Source organism: Tachyglossus aculeatus, chromosome 13, assembly GCF_015852505.1.
Source record: "Tachyglossus aculeatus isolate mTacAcu1 chromosome 13, mTacAcu1.pri, whole genome shotgun sequence".
NCBI classification, from domain to species: domain Eukaryota; kingdom Metazoa; phylum Chordata; class Mammalia; order Monotremata; family Tachyglossidae; genus Tachyglossus; species Tachyglossus aculeatus.
In genome coordinates this window covers 21,048,599-21,069,822 of record NC_052078.1, presented here as the reverse complement: position 1 = coordinate 21,069,822, position 21,224 = coordinate 21,048,599, and the positions used below count along the sequence as shown (strand labels likewise).

Genomic DNA, 21,224 nt, shown 5'->3' with positions numbered 1-21,224 from the left:
ACCCGGGTTTTCCCGGAGGGCCTTCTCGTTCGTCGACGTGTTTCGGTTTTACGACTTACGGGGCGAGCGACGCGGGGGTTACGCGCGCGGGAGGGAAGCCCGCCGCTCCTCGGGGTGCGGGGGGCCACCGCGGGGGGGGGGGGGGGGAGGGTGGCGAGCGAGCGCAAGGCCGCGCACGCGCGCGCGCGCTCGCGCGGGGACTCTGGCCCGCGGAAAGTGGCGCGAGACGCGCGCGCGCCGGCGGCGGAGGGGGGTCGCGCGCGCAGGCCCCCCGCCCGTGACGCAGGCGGCCGGGGCCGTGACGCGCGCGCGCCCCCGTGACGTCACGGGGCCCCGCCCCCGGAGCGGGCGCGTTCCTGTTCCGGCTGGTTGCCTTGGCAACGGAGGGACACTCCGCCGCCATGAGTCAGAGGCAGGTGCTGCAGGGTAAGACGGGGCCCTGTGGGGAGGAAGAAGGAGGGCAGCCCCCCATTTCCCTCATCCTCCTTCTTCCCCATCCCCTTCTTCAGTTTTCCCTTCCCCTTCCCTCCCTTCTCCCGCCTCACCTACTTTCCACAGTCTCCTAGACTGGGAGCCCACTGTTGGGTAGGGACCGCCTCTCCATGTTGCCAATTTGTACTTCCCAAGCGCTTAGTACAGTGCTCTGCACATAGTAAGCGCTCAATAAATACGAATGATGATGATTTATTTTACTTGTTACATATTGATTCTATTTATTTTATTTGGTTAGTATGTTTGGTTTTGTTCTCTGTCTCCCCCCTTTTAGACTGGGAGCCCACTGTTGGGTAGGGACCGCCTCTCCATGTTGCCAATTTGTACTTCCCAAGCGCTGAGTACAGTGCTCTGCACATAGGAAGCGCTCAATAAATACGAATGATGATGATTTATTTTACTCGTACATATCGATTCTATTTATTTTATTTGGTTAGTACGTTTGGTTTTGTTCTCTGTCTCCCCCCTTTTAGACTGGGAGCCCACTGTTGGGTAGGGACTGTCTTTCCATGTAGCCAATTTGTACTTCCCAAGCGCTGAGTACAGTGCTCTGCACATAGTAAGCGCTCAATAAATACGAATGATGATGATTTATTTTACTTGTACATATCGGTTCTATTTATTTTATTTGGTTAGTATGTTTGGTTTTGTTCTCTGTCTCCCCCCTTTTAGACTGGGAGCCCACTGTTGGGTAGGGACCGCCTCTCCATGTTGCCAGTTTGTACTTCCCAAGCGCTTAGTACAGTGCTCTGCACACAGGAAGCGCTCAATAAATACGAATGATGATGATTTATTTTACTTGTACATATCGGTTCTATTTATTTTATTTGGTTAGTATGTTTGGTTTTGTTCTCTGTCTCCCCCCTTTTAGACTGGGAGCCCACTGTTGGGTAGGGACCGCCTCTCCATGTTGCCAATTTGTACTTCCCAAGCGCTGAGTACAGTGCTCTGCACATAGGAAGCGCTCAATAAATACGAATGATGATGATTTATTTTACTTGTACATATCGATTCTATTTATTTTATTTGGTTAGTATGTTTGGTTTTGTTCTCTGTCTCCCCCCTTTTAGACTGGGAGCCCACTGTTGGCTAGGGACCGCCTCTCCATGTTGCCAATTTGTACTTCCCAAGCGCTGAGTACAGTGCTCTGCACATAGTAAGCGCTCAATAAATACGAATGATGATGATTTATTTTACTTGTACATATCGGTTCTATTTATTTTATTTGGTTAGTATGTTTGGTTTTGTTCTCTGTCTCCCCCCTTTAGACTGGGAGCCCACTGTTGGGTAGGGACCGCCTCTCCATGTTGCCAATTTGTACTTCCCAAGCGCTGAGTACAGTGCTCTGCACATAGTAAGCGCTCAATAAATACGAATGATGATGATGATTTATTTTACTTGTACATATCGATTCTATTTATTTTATTTGGTTAGTATGTTTGGTTTTGTTCTCTGTCTCCCCCTTTTAGACTGTGAGCCCACTGTTGGGTAGGGCCTGTCTCTCCATGTTGCCAATTTGTAATTCCCAAGCGCTTAGTACAGTGCTCTGCACATAGTAAGCGCTCAATAAATACGAATGATGATGATTTATTTTACTCGTACATATCGATTCTATTTATTTTATTTGGTTAGTATGTTTGGTTTTGTTCTCTGTCTCCCCCCTTTTAGACTGGGAGCCCACTGTTGGGTAGGGACTGCCTCTCCATGTTGCCAATTTGTACTTCCCAAGCGCTTAGTACAGTGCTCTGCACATAGTAAGCGCTCAATAAATACGAATGATGATGATTTATTTTACTTGTTACATATTGATTCTATTTATTTTATTTGGTTAGTATGTTTGGTTTTGTTCTCTGTCTCCCCCCTTTTAGACTGGGAGCCCACTGTTGGGTAGGGACCGCCTCTCCATGTTGCCAGTTTGTACTTCCCAAGCGCTTAGTACAGTGCTCTGCACACAGGAAGCGCTCAATAAATACGAATGATGATGATGATGATTTATTTTACTTGTACATATCGATTCTATTTATTTTATTTGGTTAGTATGTTTGGTTTTGTTCTCTGTCTCCCCCCTTTTAGACTGTGAGCCCACTGTTGGGTAGGGACCGCCTCTCCATGTTGCCAATTTGTACTTCCCAAGCGCTTAGTACAGTGCTCGGCACATAGGAAGCGCTCAATAAATACGAATGATGATGATTTATTTTACTCGTACATATCGATTCTATTTATTTTATTTGGTTAGTATGTTTGGTTTTGTTCTCTGTCTCCCCCCTTTTAGACTGGGAGCCCACTGTTGGGTAGGGACCGCCTCTCTGTGTTGCCAATTTGTACTTCCCAAGCGCTGAGTACAGTGCTCTGCACATAGTAAGCGCTCAATAAATACGAATGATGATGATTTCTTTTACTCGTACATATTGATTCTATTTATTTTATTTGGTTAGTATGTTTGGTTTTGTTCTCTGTCTCCCCCTTTTAGACTGTGAGCCCACTGTTGGGTAGGGACCGCCTCTCCATGTTGCCAATTTGTACTTCCCAAGCGCTTAGTACAGTGCTCGGCACATAGGAAGCGCTCAATAAATACGAATGATGATGATTTATTTTACTTGTACATATCGATTCTATTTATTTTATTTGGTTAGTATGTTTGGTTTTGTTCTCTGTCTCCCCCTTTTAGACTGTGAGCCCACTGTTGGGTAGGGACTGCCTCTCCATGTTGCCAATTTGTACTTCCCAAGCGCTTAGTACAGTGCTCTGCACATAGTAAGCGCTCAATAAATACGAATGATGACGATTTATTTTACTCGTACATATCGATTCTATTTATTTTATTTGGTTAGTATGTTTGGTTTTGTTCTCTGTCTCCCCCCTTTTAGACTGTGAGCCCACTGTTGGGTAGGGACCGCCTCTCCATGTTGCCAATTTGTACTTCCCAAGCGCTGAGTACAGTGCTCTGCACATAGGAAGCGCTCAATAAATACGAATGATGATGATTTATTTTACTTGTACATATCGATTCTGTTTATTTTATTTGGTTACTATGTTTGGTTTTGTTCTCTGTCTCCCCCCTTTTAGACTGTGAGCCCACTGTTGGGTAGGGACTGCCTCTCCATGTTGCCAATTTGTACTTCCCAAGCGCTTAGTACAGTGCTCGGCACATAGTAAGCGCTCAATAAATACGAATGATGATGATGATGATTTATTTTACTTGTACATACTGATTCTATTTATTTTATTTGGTTAGTATGTTTGGTTTTGTTCTCTGTCTCCCCCCTTTTAGACTGTGAGCCCACTGTTGGGTAGGGACCGTCTCTCTATGTTGCCAGTTTGTACTTCCCAAGCGCTTAGTACAGTGCTCTGCACACAGTAAGCGCTCAGTAAATATGATTGATGATGATGATGATTTATTTTACTTGCACATATTGATTCTATTTATTTTATTTGGTTAGTATGTTTGGTTTTGTTCTCTGTCTCCCCCTTTTAGACTGTGAGCCCACTGTTGGGTAGGGACTGTCTCTCTATGTTGCCAATTTGTACTTCCCAAGCGCTTAGTACAGTGCTCTGCACATAGTAAGCGCTCAATAAATGCGATTGATGATGATGATGATGCTGGGTAGGGACCGTCTCTGTATCATCATCATCACCAATCGTATTTATTGAGCGCTTACTATGTGCAGAGCACTGGACTAAGCTTTGTATGTTGCCAACTTGGACTTCCCCAGCGCTCTGCACACAGTAAGTGCTCAATAAGTACGATTGATTGATTGATTGACCGTCTCTATGTGTTGCCAACTTGTACTTCCCCAGCGCTTAGAACAGTGCTCTGCACACAGTAAGCGCTCAATAAATACGATTGATTGATTGATTGACTGTCTCTGTATGTTGCCAACTTGTACTTCCCCAGCGCTTAGTACAGTGCTCTGCACACAGTAAGCGCTCAATAAATACGATTGATTGATTGACCGTCTCTGTGTGTTGCCAACTTGTACTTCCCCAGCGCTTAGTACAGTGCCCTGCACACAGTAAGCGCCCAAGAAATACGATTGATTGACCGTCTCTATGTGTTGCCAACTTGTACTTCCCCAGTGCTTAGGACAGTGCTCTGCACACAGCGCTCAATAAATACGATTGATTGATTGACCATCTCTGTATGTTGCCAACTTGTACTTCCCCAGCACTCTGCACACAGTAAGCGCTCAATAAATACGAGTGATTGATTGATTGATTGACCGTCCCTATGTCTTGCCAACTTGCACTTCCCCAGCGCTTAGTACAGTGCTCTGCACACAGTAAGCGCTCAATAAATACGATTGATTGATTGACTGACCGTCTCTATGTGTTGCTAACTTGTACTTCCCCAGCGCTTAGAACAGTGCTCTGCACACAGTAAGCGCCCAAGAAATACGATTGATTGATTGATTGACCGTCCCTATGTGTTGCCAACTTGTACTTCCCCAGCGCTTAGTACAGTGCTCTGCACACAGTAAGCGCTCAATAAATACAATTGATTGATTGATTGACCGTCTCTATGTGTTGCCAACTTGTACTTCCCCAGCGCTTAGTACAGTGCTCTGCACACAGTAAGTGCTCAATAAATACGATTGATTGACTGTCTCTGTGTTGCCAACTTGTACTTCCCCAGCGCTTAGTACAGTGCTCTGCACACAGTAAGCGCTCAATAAATACGATTGATTGATTGATTGACCGTCCCTATGTGTTGCCAACTTGCACTTCCCCAGCGCTTAGTACAGTGCTCTGCACACAGTAAGCGCTCAATAAATACGATTGATTGATTGATTGATTGACCGTCTCTGTGTGTTGCCAACTTGTACTTCCCCAGCGCTTAGGACAGTGCTCTGCACACAGTAAGCACTCAATAGATACGATTGATTGATTTTCCCCAGCGTCTTAATTTCCCTTCGTTTCTTTTCCTTTGCTTTCCCCTCTTCCTCCCCTCCTATTTTCTCCTTTCCCTCTTTCTCATCATCATCATCAATCGTATTTATTGAGTGCTTACTGTGTGCAGAGCACTGTACTAAGCGCTTGGGAAGCACAAGTTGGCAACACATAGAGACAGTCCCTGCCCAACAGTGGGCTCACAGTCTAAAAGGGGGAGCTCCTTCCCCTTTCTTCTTCCCTTCCCCTTTCTCCTCCTTTCCCTCTTTCTCCCCTCCTTCCCCCTTTCTCCCTTCCGCGTCCCCCCCTTTCCCTTTTCCTCCTTCCCTTCCCCCTTTTCTCCTCCCTTCTCAATCAATCAATCAATAGTATTCATTGAGCACTTACTGTGTGCAGAGCACTGTACTAAACGCTTGGGAAGCACAAGTTGGCAACACATAGAAACGGTCAATCAATCAATCAATCGTATTTATTGAGCGCTTACTGTGTGCAGAGCACTGTACTAAGGGAAGCACAAGTTGGCAACACATAGAGACAGTCAATCAATCAATCGTATTGAGCGCTTACTGTGTGCAGAACACTGTTGTAAGCACTTGGGAAGCACAAGTTGGCAACACATAGAGACGGTCAATCAATCAATTGTATTTATTGAGCGCTTACTGTGTGCAGAGCACTGTTCTAAGCGCCTGGGAAGCACAAGTTGGCAACATATAGAGACGGTCCCTACCCAACAGTGGGCTCACAGTCTGGAAGTCTAGTCTCCTCCTCCCCTTTCCCCCTCCTTTCCCTTCTTTTCTCCTCCCCTTCCCCCCCCCTTCTCCTTCCCTCTTTTCTCTTTCCCATTCCCCCTCTTTCTCCCCCATCCCCCTTCTATTTCCATCTTCACCTCTCCCCCTTTTCCATCCCCTTCCCTGCCTCCCACCTCACAGGGACACAGTGTAACTGGTAAAGGAAGGTCAGGGGAGGAAGAATTGCTGATGGTCCCCATTCACCTCACAGTGCTCCTGTATCACCTCTTTCGTGACAGTGTTTGAACAGTACCAGAAAGCACGGACCCAGTTTGTGCAGACAGTGGCTGAACTGGCGACCCGACCCCAGAACATCGAGACCTTGCAGAATGCAGGTGAGGGCCCCTTCACCTTACTCCCTTCCCTATTACCCCCGAACTCCCCACTATACCCAGCTCTATATGTCCTAAATCTGGAGCTAATAACCTAGCCCAAACCTCTGCCTGCCCTCTTGCCCCCTCTCTTTCCTGTGCCAAACCAAGACCCTACCCCACCATCCCTTGTGAGGGCTCTTTTCTATATTGTTCTGGGAGATAGCTGCAAGCAAGAAAAGCTGAGAGTCAAGGTAAGCTCCATGCCCCTTTTGGATAAGTGAGGGGGCAGAGTTGCCAGTTGAGGTTGCCGTTGGCCGTGGGGCAGGAGGAAACGCAGGGACCAAAGCCATTAGCATCTCTCTGCACCTCAAAGGCTCTCGCTGCTCCTGGAGGTTTTGGTCTCCGTCTCCCCCTTTTAGACTGTGAGCCCACTGTTGGGTAGGGACTGCCTCTATATGTTACCGATTTGTACTTCCCAAGCGCTTAGTACAGTGCTCTGCACATAGTAAGCGCTCAATAAATACGATTGATGATGATGATGATGATGGAGAGCAAAAGAGAGGGGGAGGAGGGAGTATTTGAACTTGGGGTGGGAGCAGAAGGAAGGTGTCTCACTTGGCTGGAGGAAGGGGACACCCCTTGGGACCAATCTTCCTCCCTTTATCCGTCCTCCGGAAATAATTCACACGCTGTCGTATATGCTCCCTCCAGACTGCTTTTCCTTGTGTACTGTTCGGTTACACCAGTTTGAGCTGGGCAGTAGGGATGGGGTGGGGATTCCATTGATTCCTATTCCAGGCACTTGTTACTTGTTCTGCCACGGCACAATACTGTCTTCCAGTGTCTCCATTACCCTACTTGATCATGTATTGAGAAATCACTAGACCCCCCTGGGAGAGGGAGGGTGTTTTTCATGTAGTAAAATGTTTCCAATCGAAATTATTCATCATCAATCGTATTTATTGAGCGCTTACTATGTGCAGAGCACTGTACTAAGCGCTTAGGAAGTACAAATCGGCAACATATAGAGACAGTCCCTACCCAACAGTGGGCTCACAGTCTAAAAGGGGGAGACAGAGAACAATACCAAATGTACTAACAAAATAAAATAAAAAGACTAGATATGTACAAATAAAATAAATAAATAGAGTAATAAATATGTACAAACATATATACATATATACAGGTGCTGTGGGGAAGGGAAGGAGGTAAGATGGGGGGGATGGAGAGGGGGAAGAGGGGGAGAGGAAGGAAGGGGCTCAGTCTGGGAAGGCCTCCTGGAGGAGGTGAGCTCTCAGCAGGGCCTTGAAGGGAGGATTATTCGTTGTGTTTACTCATTTGCAAGGGTATTAAGAGCAAGCTGAAAGAATAAGAATATGGGCAAGATTTGACTTTGTGTGTGTCTCATCTCCTGGGACAAATTCACCTTTTTGGTGAATAGTTTGCCACTGGGGCTATTGTTAAGTTGGTTAAACTTTACTGGTTAAGCCTTTTCAGGCATGATGGAATGTCACCTTACTGGAATGTCGTTTTGTTTCTATTTTCTTTTATGTTACCGAAGAACCTTTGGGCATGGACGTTTGCTAATTACAACCACTTAATTCCAAGGAAATGTGTTTCCATAAACTAACACATCTTTTATTGTAAATAAAGTTGTGGTAGTTGATGGCTACAAGGGAAGGAAATTGAAAACAGTGAATTTTAAACAAGGTTGGTAAGTGGTAGTATTTACAAACACCATTGGGAACATGCTGTATAACTGCCTTAAAATACACTTGTCTGGAAGTACTTTTCTAAGTGCAAATTGCCTTCACACAGCAGAGGTATGCCATAATTACCCAGAAATTCATTGTATAGACCCTTATAGGATAGTTTTCGGAGTTCAAGTTACGTTGTGAAATGATTTCTTAATCAGTCTTTCCATTTGTGTAGATTTTGAGCTAGTCCATAAGATCACACATGATTTAAAATGCAGTAGCAACATTAAAAAGTAATTTCTGTTTGATGGTTCTTGGTAAGTGTAGTAAGAATGTCCTAAAGGATTTCCCAAAGTATTTATTTTTCAAAAATGGGTTTGAGAGGTTGTCCAAAAATATTGAAGTTAGTCAAATAATTCAAATTAGAGGTGGAGGATGCAGGGGTAAACATTTAGGCAGTCAAATGTTTTAGATTTACAGATTTGTAAAATATGAAGTAATTATTTGAGAGACTCGACTTCTACCAGGATAAATGGTTGATTACATTTTGGTCCTATTGTACAATTAGGGCAGAGTTGAACGTGACTTTGAAAATAATATTAACAGTGTGTCAGTACTGTATTATAAGACTTGAGGCACCTGGTATCTCTGTTCTTGATTACTTAATGTCCCTTTTTTCCACCCCATACAAATCTGGAGATATATTTTTTGAAATAAAGGTAGAGTGCTTATAATTAGGAAGTAATGACTAAAAATAAAGTATCTGAGAGCTCATCTTTCAGTAAACTCATTGTGGCCAGGGAACATGACTACCAACTCTGTTTTTTATTGTGCTCTCAAGCACTTAATATGTACAATGTTCTGCACACAGTAAGTGTGCAGTCAATAAGATGGATTGATAATTCAGGATGATTCAGTAGTTTCCCACTTTTCACTTTATTCATTTAAACTTACAAATCACATGACAGCATAACAGAACCACATTTTGCATCAAAGTGTATAGGTTTAGGGCATCAATCAGTCAGTGGTATATGAGTGCTTACTGTGTGCAGAGCAGTGAACTGATGGGAAAGTCCATTACAACAGAGCTGGTAGATGCTCCCACAAGGAGCTTACAGTCTGAAGGGCAGTGCAACTGCCCTTATGTCCTTAAGCGTCCAAAGATTTGATTCTAAGTGAAAAGGAATTGGATTACCTCCTGTCTCCATTTCCAGATACAAATCTCCAAAGCTACCTGAAAGTGTTGACCATCAATAGTAATAGTAGTGGTAGTAACGTTTACTGAGCACCCCTGTGCTGCTCATGAATCCAGTAGGTTCTTGAGAAGCACAGTATAATGAAGTGACAGATTCCCTTCCCATAAGGAGTTTACACTCCAAGGGGGAAATAAACGTAACATTAAAGGATTAAGATAGGAATCTTGAAGTCCAGCAGTGAATGTAGTTGAGTACTATTTTTTCATTTAATAGTACTGAGCACTGTACTAAATGCTTGGAAGGATACAGCAGAAGTAAAATCAATCAACCAATCAGTGGTATTTATTTATTCATTCATTCAGTTGTATTCAGCGCTTACTGTGTGCAGAGCACTGTATTAAGCACTTGGAAAGTACAATTCAGCAATAAATAAATATTTATTGAACACTTTGTGCAGTGTTCTACAACAGAGTTGGTAGACATTTTCCCTGCCCAGGATGAGCTTACAGTCTAGAGTACTGTAGAGGATTCCCCTGTGAGAGGAAATCCACTTCGCCTAGTGAAGTTCTGTAGTCTCATGCTGACGTCCTCCATGGCTGCTGTGAGGTGAAAATAACCTCAAAGGGAGTTGGGGAAGATGGAGGGCAGGTCTCATGTTTCGAGGAGGGTCAGGTGAACTTTGACCAGGGAGTGGGGAGCCCCACTGGGACCCACACTGGGGACTGTGATGACTGGGCCTTGAGTCATGGGGGGGATTGAGTCACCTGGAATCAGGACACTGGTAATAGGGAAACTGAAGCCCGGGACGGGAGAAGATGGTCCAAGTGACCCCTGGTTAGGTCAGGGCTGGGCTGGGCCTACAGGTGCTCCGGTCTCCAGCTAAGCAAATTGTAGCAGAGATAATAATAATAATAATGATGGTATTTGTTAAGTGCTTACTATGTGCCAAGCATTGTTCTAAGGACTGGGGTAGACACAAGGTCACCAGGTTGTTCCTTGTGGGGCTCACAGTCTTAGCTCCCATTTTCCAGATGAGGTAACTGAGGCACAGAGAAGTGAAGTGACTTGCCCAAAGTCACATAGCTGACAAGTGGGGGAGCCGGGATTAGAACCCACGACCTCTGACTCCCAAGCCAGGCTTTTGCCACTAAGCCATGCTGCTGGGCTGGCCACTGATGCAGGTGAAGATACTGGGATCAATCAATCGTATTTTTTGAGTGCTTACTTTGTGCAGAGCACTGTGCTGAGTGCTTGGGAGAGTACACTAGTACTGAGTTGGAGGCACGTTCCCTGCCCACAGTGAGTTGACGGTCTAGCATCCTCTACAGACAAAGCGGTCCTCCAGGGGTAGCGGTTGCAGTCCCTCTGGCCGCTAAGGTGGGGACATCGGTAGAAGACTGGCTGTGCCAAAGCGGCCTTGAGTCGTCCCATGTGCCTATCTCACGAGGAGAGAACAGGCAGCGCATCTGATGCTGGTAAGGAAGGGCTGGTTAGACCCAGCATATAGTTTAGTTCACAGATCACTACTAGTCAAGGCATTTGAAAGAGTCACGTAACAGCCACCTGAGTTCTGAAGAGTTTAGGCCAAGCTACTCTACCTACAGGCTGGAGCCTCCCAACAAGGAACGTGTTTTCATGTATTTAAGGGCTGAGGAAGTTTGGGCCAAGACCCTCCAAAAGCCTCATAACCCATGTTGAACTTGTGCCCCTCTCGGTCTTTGAACAACGAGGCCTGATGCCTCTTCCTGCCTTTTTCAATAATTAATATCATATGATCGTAACAACAGATAGAGAGATTGTTTTAATCCATGTAGCAAATGTGGAATGTTTCAAAGTTGAGGGAATTGTACTGAGAAGCTGTTTGTGTATGTGTGTGAGTACTCTGTCTGTGTGGAGGCCCTGTCAAATGAAGCTGCTGAATAAAAACCCCAGGCAAGTACTGTCTAAACAATTTCATTTTTATGAAGTACATTTTTCAGTGCCAGCTAGTAACTGTAAGAAAGAGGGATGAGTTTTAATCAAGAAAAGAGTTCTGAAAAAGAGGTTATGTGTTATCTCCATCTGACCTGATTATCTTGTATCTACCCCAGTGCTTAAGAAATTCGACAATTGTTATTATTATGTGATATTTACCTTTTACTGCATCATTAAGGAACAGAGCTCACCTTTTCAGAATGAAGAAACAGTTAATGCTTACTCCTTAGTGTTGAGACTGTCCAGGTAAATTGGGCAAAACTGCCCCCTTTCTCCCTGTCCTGAGAACTTTGCCATAGGAAGAATGGAAGGATTTGGGCCTTCTTTAAATGTGTTGGCTGTTTGGATAATTGTTCACTTCTCCATTAAACTTTATTTGTGAAGATTCAGCCATATGACATAATTGGCAACTTTTCTCAAGCCCCTTTCATTGAGGAAAAAGAAAAATTCAAAGGCAGGTCTTTGTCCTTAGAGGATGCCAGGCTTCCCTTTTTACTTTGTAAAATAAAATCTTCGAGGAAAATAAAATCAGTATCAGGAAAAAAATATTGGTCATGACAGTTCCTCCTGGAGAAATGACCTCTAAATATCATAACATGTTTACTTAGACATTCTGGTGGTGTGGGGTGACATTGTGAAGAATGTTGCCTAAAAGAACAGTGCAAAGTGGAAAAGCGTCCAGAAAAATTTCAAATCATGCTGTTCAACTTCTGACAAATTCAGACTCATAGATGAGGAAGAACTTGCATTTAAGATAATAAATAGAAATGTTTAACAATACTGGATCTTGTGGTGTCAGTAGGGATTCAAATTAAGAAAAACATAGCCATATCCCTGGAAAATATGCTATATAAATCCCATTCTATTTTGGATACAGCTTGTGTTGGCTTCTCTTTTCTGGACCTCATTCACATTCTGCTAGAGGGTTTTTCCCAGCAGCCTCTCTCCTGAATGTTGATGGCAAGAAAATGGAATTGGATTTATCAAAGACAATGCAGATCACCACAGAACCTAGTCCATTCCTTTTGCAAACATTTTCCTAAGCATAGGCAATCCTTATCATCATGCCTATGAGGAGGACGTACACACTAGGGAACAATAGTTTAATCTTCAGTGTTCATTGTCTCAGTTTAGGATACTTTTCTTGGGATGCTCCATGAATCACATAAATCTGGCAAGAAATTCAGAATTTATTGTCCCAACTAATCTTTTCTCCATGCTGCTTTTTCCTTAGGGTTTGTGCAGGTCTGCTTTAGGAGATCAGTTTGGATTTAATTAATTAATTATGGTATTTAGTGTTCATTATGTGTCAAGCAGTGTTCTAAGCACTGGGGTATATCCATGATAATCAGGTCAGACAACATCCCTGACATACCTGGGGCTCACAGTCTAAAGGATGAGGGAAGAACAGGTATTGAATCCCCATTTTACAGTTGACTAACGCACAGAGAAGCTAAGTGACTTGTCCAAGCAAGTGGTGGAGCCAGGATTAGAACTCAGGTCCTCTGACTCCCAAGCCTGTATTCTTTCCATTAGGCCAATGTAAAGATGTAAGGATCTTCTATGTGGTGTTGCTTAGTCTCTCTAGAACCTCATACCTTGCTCGGAGAGGGGTGTTCCTATCTCCCGACCCTCTCTGACTTTCCCAATATATACACTGGCCCAAAGTGGCTCACAGTCAATCTTTGGTGGAAACCTGCTTGTTTGATTGCCTTCCATTCCTTTCTGGGGCCATGGATAGCGGCTTATCAAGTTGGTTACAGCTGTTTCTGCTCACTTACAGTAGTTTTTTCAGATGTCTTGTAATTTTTCCATAAGCAGAGGGAGAGGAACAATCTCAACCATTTGGCTCTCTGAGCCAAAGATCTCTCTAACTGTAGACTGGAGGACGATGAAGCTCCCCAGAGGCACCAAATGGTGAAACTCCAAGCATGATGCAGTCCAACCACTCTGTGCCCATTCTGAGTGATGTTTGTTGTTTGCAGTGCCTGACACTGTTTTCTCTTTTGCCTCTTTATTTCACGATCCTCTCAAAGCCTCCTCTCAAAAGTTGCCACTTTTTTTAAAGGGTATTTGTTATGCCCTTATTATGTGCCAGGCACTGGCACTGGGGTAGATACAAGCTAATCAGGTTGGACACAGTCCCTGTCCCACATGGGGCTCCCAGTCTGAGTGGGAGGAACAGGTTTTGAATCCCCATTTTCCAAATGAGGTAACCAAGGCCCAGGGAAGTCAAGTGACTTGCCCAAGGTCACACAGCAGGCAAGTGGTGGAGAAGGATTAGAACCCAGGTCCTCCTTACTCCTGTGCTCTATCCACGAGGCAATATTTTTTTTATTGAATAAGAATTTGACTGCATCCTTAAAAATGTTTTGTATTTTTTGTCCTGGTTTTCAATTGCCCAATTTCAGTTCCCTATTCAGCAGCTGTTAGGTATCTTACTGTCATCCATTCTCTTCACACGTCCCGCCCAGCAATGTTGTGTTGCAGTGTGCATTGCGTCATTGCTAGGATACTGACTTTATTCCAGGACTTTGTTGTTTGTGATCCTGCCTTGCCACTTGTATGGCTGATAAATGACGCTAATGGAACTGCTCAAGGAGTTGAATGTGGCATCTTTGGGAGATTGAGGCCTCACAACCATAAGGAAAATCAGGTTTGAAGCCTAATGCCACCGCACTTTGACAGTCTCCTGAAGTTGCAGCCAGCGTGCTGCCAAAGAAACAACTCATCAATCAGTGGTATTTATTAAGTGCTTTCCATGTGCAAAGAGCTTAGGAAAGCACAATACAAATTGGTAGACATGATCCCTGCTCACAAGATCAATTAAGCAGTGGTATTTATCGAGTGCTTAGCATGTGCAGAGCACTGTACTAAGCACTTGAGAGGGCTCAATACAACAGAATTGGGATGTGACTGCCTTTAGCTTTCTGTGCCCAATGAAGATCTTCGATTATGTTTAGGGTTTCCCCGATGCAGGCTGATATGTCTCTTCCCCCTCACCATTATTCCATCTGGTTGATTTAGCCAAATGGTTTACTACCAGTTGTACATCTTCTTGGGTGTATTCTGCTAGGGTGCAGTCATCAACGTACAGTACCTCTTAAATAACTAACTGTAAGCTCTTTATGGGCAGAGACCATGTCTACCAGCTCTGTTGTACTCTTCCAGGAACTTAGTACAGTGCTCTGCACACAGTAAGCGCTCCAAAAATACCATTGACTGATTGATAACTGTGTCTGGGACTTTGATGAGGCTTGTAGCCTGTTGGATCGGAAGACTTTCTCAGAAGAATTGGAGCATATTCCAGTTCACATTCAAGTTCTTTGCTGTCTTCTCCATCATGGTTGCAAATAATGTATTGAGCAGAACACGCCCTATTATGTGCAAATGGGATGTCTCCACTTTTCCCATCTTACATGTCGGCTCTGTCACACACTCCTCCCCAGCTCACTGTCTTCCTCCAAATCTCACCTTCTAAGTATACTTTACTCTCACCTCTCCTGCCTCCATCCTCTTGCTCATGCCAAGTCAACTGTCCTGGAACTCCTTCCCCAACCTTGTGTGAGAGACTTTGGGCCCTTTAGCATCTTATGGAGAATCACAACTTCCAAGGCCACCACTCTCTCCAGTTCTCCCATGAATTCTTCTGACAAGGAAGGATGGAACCAGCCTGGAGTGACCATTTCTGAGACAGTTAAGGGAACCTCAGACCCTACTCAGTCTCCCTGTAACTCCTCATCGAAGGCCTTTGGGTCTCTGAATCCTCCACCATATTTGAGAGTGTGGACCATTGTGTCCAAAAATTTGCAAGTCAACTTCTGAGGCAACCGGTCAGAATCTGCCAATAGGATGCTGGTAGACCGTGAGGAGTTTTTGAGAGCCCTCAAGAGATGACAATTGGACTCTCTTCCTTAATCAGCTCTGTCAGTATGGTCACCCCCAGTGTAGTGAGTATGTTCTGCATCCCGCCGTTCAAATTATTACCAGAACAATTAAACTGGGCCAGTTGAGGAATGCCTTATCAATCATGCGTATTTCAAGCCTTCCTACAGTTGTTGGATTCTTCTTAACTATTTTTTATCTCCTCATATCTGTGGAAAGATCCTTCTCCAGTGTATTCTAAATTTCTTTTTTTTTATTTTGTAGAAAATTCAGTCCTTGAGTCTTGACCCTGCATCCCCTGGGATCCTTCTTACTGCCCCCATAAATGGGTTAAATTTTAAAATTCACTTTCTCTTCCTTTTGGGTCTATCCTTCCTCTTCCTCGAAACCTAAATCGTATCAGTTTTGATATCTTTTCCTTGAGCTTTTTTCACCATTTAAATATGATTAAGAACAGAACAAGAGGTAGTGGTTGAAATTGAAGCAAGAGGAATTTAGATGACATAAAGCAAAATAATTTTTATGGGAAAACAGTTAAACATTTAAACAGGTTCCTGAAGGGACTTATGGGAATTTTTTTTCCCCCCTGAAAATCTTTAAGAGCAGGATACATGTCTGGAATGTTTTGGTTCAGACATGAAAATAAGCACTGGCCCAGATGCCTAAATCTAAATTTTTTTTTTTCTCTCTCCCTCTCTCTCTCTCCCTCTCACAAGATAGGTTAATGTGGATGGGGACATTGTGTCTCTGAGTAGTTTGGAATTTTTACAGAATTTCTCTGGGGATCTTTGAAAATATGGTAGATTCTCATTTGTCTGTTTATGGAATTAATTGCATGAAAGTAAGGGGGTTGGTCTATCTAGCTTGACTTTGAAGGAAGGGTCCTCTCTAGCTTTAAGATGTTAGAAAAATAAAGATTTAATGGGCAAATGAGGAGCAGCGTAGCCTAATGGAAAGAGCATGAGCCTGGAAGCCAGAGGACCTGGGTTTTAATCCTGGCTTTGCCACATGTCTGCTGTGTGACTTTGGGAAGTTATTTCACTTCTCTGTGTGTCAGTTATGTCATCGGTAAAATGGGGATTAAGACTGTGAGCCCTATGTTGGTTAGGGACTGTGTCTAACCTGATAAGCTTTGTATCTACCTGAGCACTTAGTATAGTACCTGGCCCATAGTATCCTCTTAGCAAATACCATTTAAAGAAAAATGAGAGTATTTCAATGGCTAGGATCTTCTGTAGTCAGAAACAGTGTAAGTATAAATTGCTATTACATGCAGTTACATGAAAAGTGCAGGGCAAAAGGGGAGAGGCAAGGGCATATGCACTTAGAACAGTGCTTGGCAAATAGTAAGTGCTTAACATATACCATCATTATTATTATTATATGCACAGTGTAGGAAGGGGGAGGGATAGTGGGAAAGAGGCTATCCCACTTGACTTGGAGAGACTAAACTAGTTTCCTTTGTTCCTGGTTTACCAGAGCCCTAATCTGGCGTCAGTCTGTCCCTACAGTCCTGTGACTTCTTGTCAACCACAAGACACATATAGAATCTGCAATCACAAACATGAAAAGAAGCTAGGCGATGTGAATTTCTAGAAACACCCAGCAGACTGACATCTTTGTGGTTACTGACGCCATGGAGAAATTTTTTATTCCCCTGGGGAAAAAAAAGGCCAACAAAGAAAACTATTTCCAGTGACTCAGCTAAGCAAGCTATTAAATACTTATCACAAAGAGAGGGAGAAAATACAACTTCACAGTTGTGGGAAACCAAGGTCCTGGAAAAAAAGGGTACCTGCAGCTAAAGAGAAAGATATAGTGGGCAGGCCATGACCCTGCCTTGTCATGTCAGCAAAGTGACTGAGATGGCATCTGTCCTCAAGAGGGAAAAGACTGATAAGTGTAACCTGGCCCTCTGGCAGGAGGTGGGGCATGTCGAGACTTGTTATCATATTTTCCGGACAGTTTGATTGCTGGGCAAATCCACACTTCGTTTTAGTTGTCAAGGAGCCTCCATATTCCAGTAGACACCCAGGAGGAACCCCAATTAACAATGGGAGAGGAATCCTCCAGCTCTGATTTAGCCAGGGAAGTAAATAGTGTAGTACTACTACTACTACTGCTGCTGCTGCTGCTGCTGCTACTACTACTACTACTACTCTACTGTGAGCCAAGTACTGTGTTAAGTGAATCAGATCAGATGCAGTTCCTGTCCCTCATAGGACTCATGGTGTAAGCAGGAGGGAAAATAGCATTTTAGTAGATGAGGAAACTGAGCCTCAGAGATATTAAATCATCATCATCAATCGTATTTATTGAGCGCTTACTGTGTGCAGAGCACTGTACTAAGCGCTTGGGAAGTAGAAATTGGCAACATATAGAGACAGTCCCTACCCAACAGTGGGCTCACAGTCTAAAAGGGGGAGACAGAGAACAAAACCAAACATACTAACAAAATAAAATAGGATATGTACAAGTAAAATAAATAAATAGAGTAATAACTATGTACAAACATATATACATATATACAGGTGCTGTGGGGAAGGGAAGGAGGTAAGATGGGGGGGATGGTGAGGGGGGCGAGGGGGAGAGGAAAGAAGGGGCTCAGTCTGGGAAGGCCTCCTGGAGGAGGGGGAAGGCCTCCTGGAGGCCTTGCTTGCTTAAATGACTTGCTTGTGGTTACACAGCAGGTTAGTGATGGAGCAGAGTTTAGAACCCAGGTCCCATGATTCCCCCAGACCCATGCTCTTTCCATTAGGCCACACTGCTCCTGTTTCTGTGTAAAATGGCACTTGAAGAAAGAACTGTAGCTTGATACCTGGCAAACATGTACTTTTCAGTATTGTTTTGATTATTTTGGATTCCTTGTCGTCTTGTTATTTACATCAGTTATTTCCAGTTATTTATTTTGTCCAAGAGCATTTGAATGTGACTAAAAAAAAAAAAAGAAATGGGATCCTAAGGATCAGAATCCTACTGTGTGCAAGGACTGTTCACGGCACTGAGGGCTAATGAATGAAGGCAAGACTATCTCTGCCCTCAAGGAGACTGTAATTTAAATTTTTGAGGGAAAGTAAATTGTCAGCTCATAACCATCCCCTAAATTCAATGACCTATATAAAAGGGAAAGGAAAAAGCAGCACCTCAATTCTTTTGTCCAGTGCCAATATGAATCTGTAGTTCATCCAGGACAATTTCAGCAGGGGCTAAAAGGAAATGGGAGGCAGTGACAAAGGAACCGTGGATGATAGGTGACTGGGCAGAGTGGGGTGTTGGCTCCCATTGGTGGCATAATAATAATAATAATTATAGTATTTGTTTAGCACTTACTATGTGTCAAGCACTGTTCTAAGCATGGGGGTAGAACAGCATAATGTACTGTAGTGGATGTATTCCCTGACCATAATGAGTTTCAAGTCCAGAGGGGGAGAGCATAATTAATATAAATAAATAATTGTATAGAATTTAAAGATATGTATGTAAGTGCTGAGGGGTTGGGGATGGGGTGAATATCAAATGTCCAAAGGTCCCAAATCCAAGTGCAGGTCAAGGATCCAAGTACTCCAGCACTTAATACAACATTTGGAACATAGTAAGCGCTTAAGAAATTATTATTATTGGGGCTGAGCCCTTAGATTTCCCCCATGCAGATAAAGGGCATAAAAGGAGTTTTGCCAATAGGGACTATTACTTAGAAAAATCTGCTTTGAAATCTCCGTTGTTCTGAACATATTCAGCCAAAGTCTGAGTTGGGTTGGCGAAGATGCAGCTGAATTTTAGTACCTTCAATTGAAGCCGATCGTAGTTATATTGGAATACAGCATTAAGTTGCTTTGTAATGTAGTCACGAAAACATTCTGTCGAAAGCTCTTCATATTAAAGCAATCTACTTTAGTGAAAGCCAGAGGTACAAGATGGATTCAAAAGCCCTTTTTTCAGAATACTTTAATTAAAGCAGTCGTCGTACAATTCCCCCAATCTTTCTAAGATTTTTTTCTTAGTGATTGAGGCTGAGTCTGAAGGAAGTATTTCCTGTGCATCTGGGATTAGAGTCCTAAAAAAAACATGCACATAGATTCCTACCTGCCAGTATTGAAAGGGGCATTTAGGGAGAAAAATGGAGGCACTGTATGGACTTAACTTAATTGAAGGGAGCGGTAGTTTAGATCAGTGATTGCTATTAGAGTTTTCTTGAGGACCGTGTTTAGTACTTTGAAAAACTTTGGTGGACCTCAAGTAATATTTGTGCTAAATTTCCCTTCTGGTTGGTATAGGCCCATGTAGACTGAAGACCGTCGCTGCAGTCATGACCATCGCTGCAGTCATTAGCACTCTCCCCGGTTTCAGTGCTTCACAGAGGGTGGTCTGTGAAGGGAATCCACATGATTTGCAGCACCTACCACTCTGATTTCTCCCGAAGACTTGGTCCTGAAGGTGGTAGACTCTTTCCTGGGGTTCTCGTGCTGTTTTGGGAATGGAGCTGCTGCTGAAGCAGTACAGCCTAGCGGAAAGAGCACAGGCCTGGGTTCTAATCCCGGCTCCGCTACTTGTCTTCTGGATGACCTGGGGAAAGTCACTTGACATCTGTGCCTTGGTTCCTTCATCTGTAAGATGAAAATTCAGTACCTCTATCTTGTATTCAATATCTTGGATCTACTTAATGCTTATAATAAATACTACTATTATTATTCTAATCCTGGCTCTATCACTTGCCTGCTATGTGACGCTGGGCAAGTCAATTAATCAGTCAGTCAGTGGTATTTATTGAGAACTTACTATGTATAGAACTAAGTGCTTGGGAGGGTACAATACAACAGAGTTGGTAGACACTGTCCCTACCCACAAGGAGATTACAGTCTGGTGGGGGAGGCAAACATTAATTTAACTTATTTGTGCCTCAGTTTCCTCATCTGTAAAATGAGGATTCAAAACTTGTTCTCCCTCCAGGTAGACTGTGAGCCCTAGGTGGGTCAGGACTGTGTCTGACCTTATTACCTTGCATCTATTCCAGTGCTTAGTACAGTGCTTGGTACGTGGTAAATGCTGAACAGATACTACTATTCTTCCACTTCTTCTTCCCCATCTTTTTCCTCTTCTTCCACTTTTTATTCCTCTTATTTTTCTTCTCCTGCTCTAATAATAATTACGGTATTTGTTAAACACTTTCTAAGTGCCAGGCACTGTTCTAAACTCTAAAACTGCCTCGCCTAGGGAAGGAGCTGGGGGTTAGGTTAATCCATTCCTCCTTCTCCAACCCTTGGAGTGAAAGTATCTAGGAGCAGAAGCTTCCATTCTCTCCTCTCTCCCACCATACTCTGTCTTTAGTAGAAAGAACACGGGCTTGAGAGTCAGAGGACCTGGATTCTAATCCCGGCTCTGCCAATTGCTTGCAGTGTGACCTTGGGCAAGTTGTGTAACTTCTCTGGGACTCAGTTATCCCGTTCTCCCTCTTATTTAGACCCTGACCCCCATGTGGGACTGTGTCTATCCGAATTAGCTTGTATCTACCCCAGTGCTTAGAATAGTATATAATAATAATGATTATGGCATTTTTTAAGCGCTTATTATGTGCAAAGCACTGTTCTAAGTGCTGGGAAGGTTACAAGGTGATCAGGTTGTCCCATGGGGGACTCACAGTCTTTAATCCCCATTTTACAGATGAGGTAACTGAGGCACAGAGAAGGGACTTGCCCAAAGTCACACAGCTGACAATTGGCAGAGTGGGATTTGAACCCATGACCTCTGACTCCAAAGCCCGTGCTCTTTCCACTGAGCCACGTTGCTTCTCTTATGACACATGATGCAAAACAAATACCATAAAAACAAAATAAAACAAAAAACCTCTCTTGGAGAAAGCATTTTGGGCTGAACGGACCATTGATCTGACCCAGTAATGGCAGTGCACATGATATGATGTTCTTAGATATGAGTATGTTCTTATGTCAGAGGTTTATGATAGAGCTGAGAAATGGCAGATGAGCTTCAATTTGA

At 43.7% G+C, this 21,224-nt stretch overlaps 1 protein-coding gene across 1 annotated transcript in view; it reads left to right on the top strand.

Moving 5' to 3' along the window:
• The first annotated feature begins 392 nt into the window (after positions 1–392).
• Positions 393–21,224, top strand: part of SPAG6 (sperm associated antigen 6) — a 67,886-nt gene continuing 47,054 nt past the window's right edge. The window contains exons 1-2 of the mRNA XM_038755903.1: positions 393–426; positions 6,407–6,502. Coding sequence (XP_038611831.1) covers positions 402–426; positions 6,407–6,502 — 121 coding nt within the window. The 5' untranslated portion in view covers positions 393–401. The remainder of the gene's footprint in view (positions 427–6,406; positions 6,503–21,224) is intronic.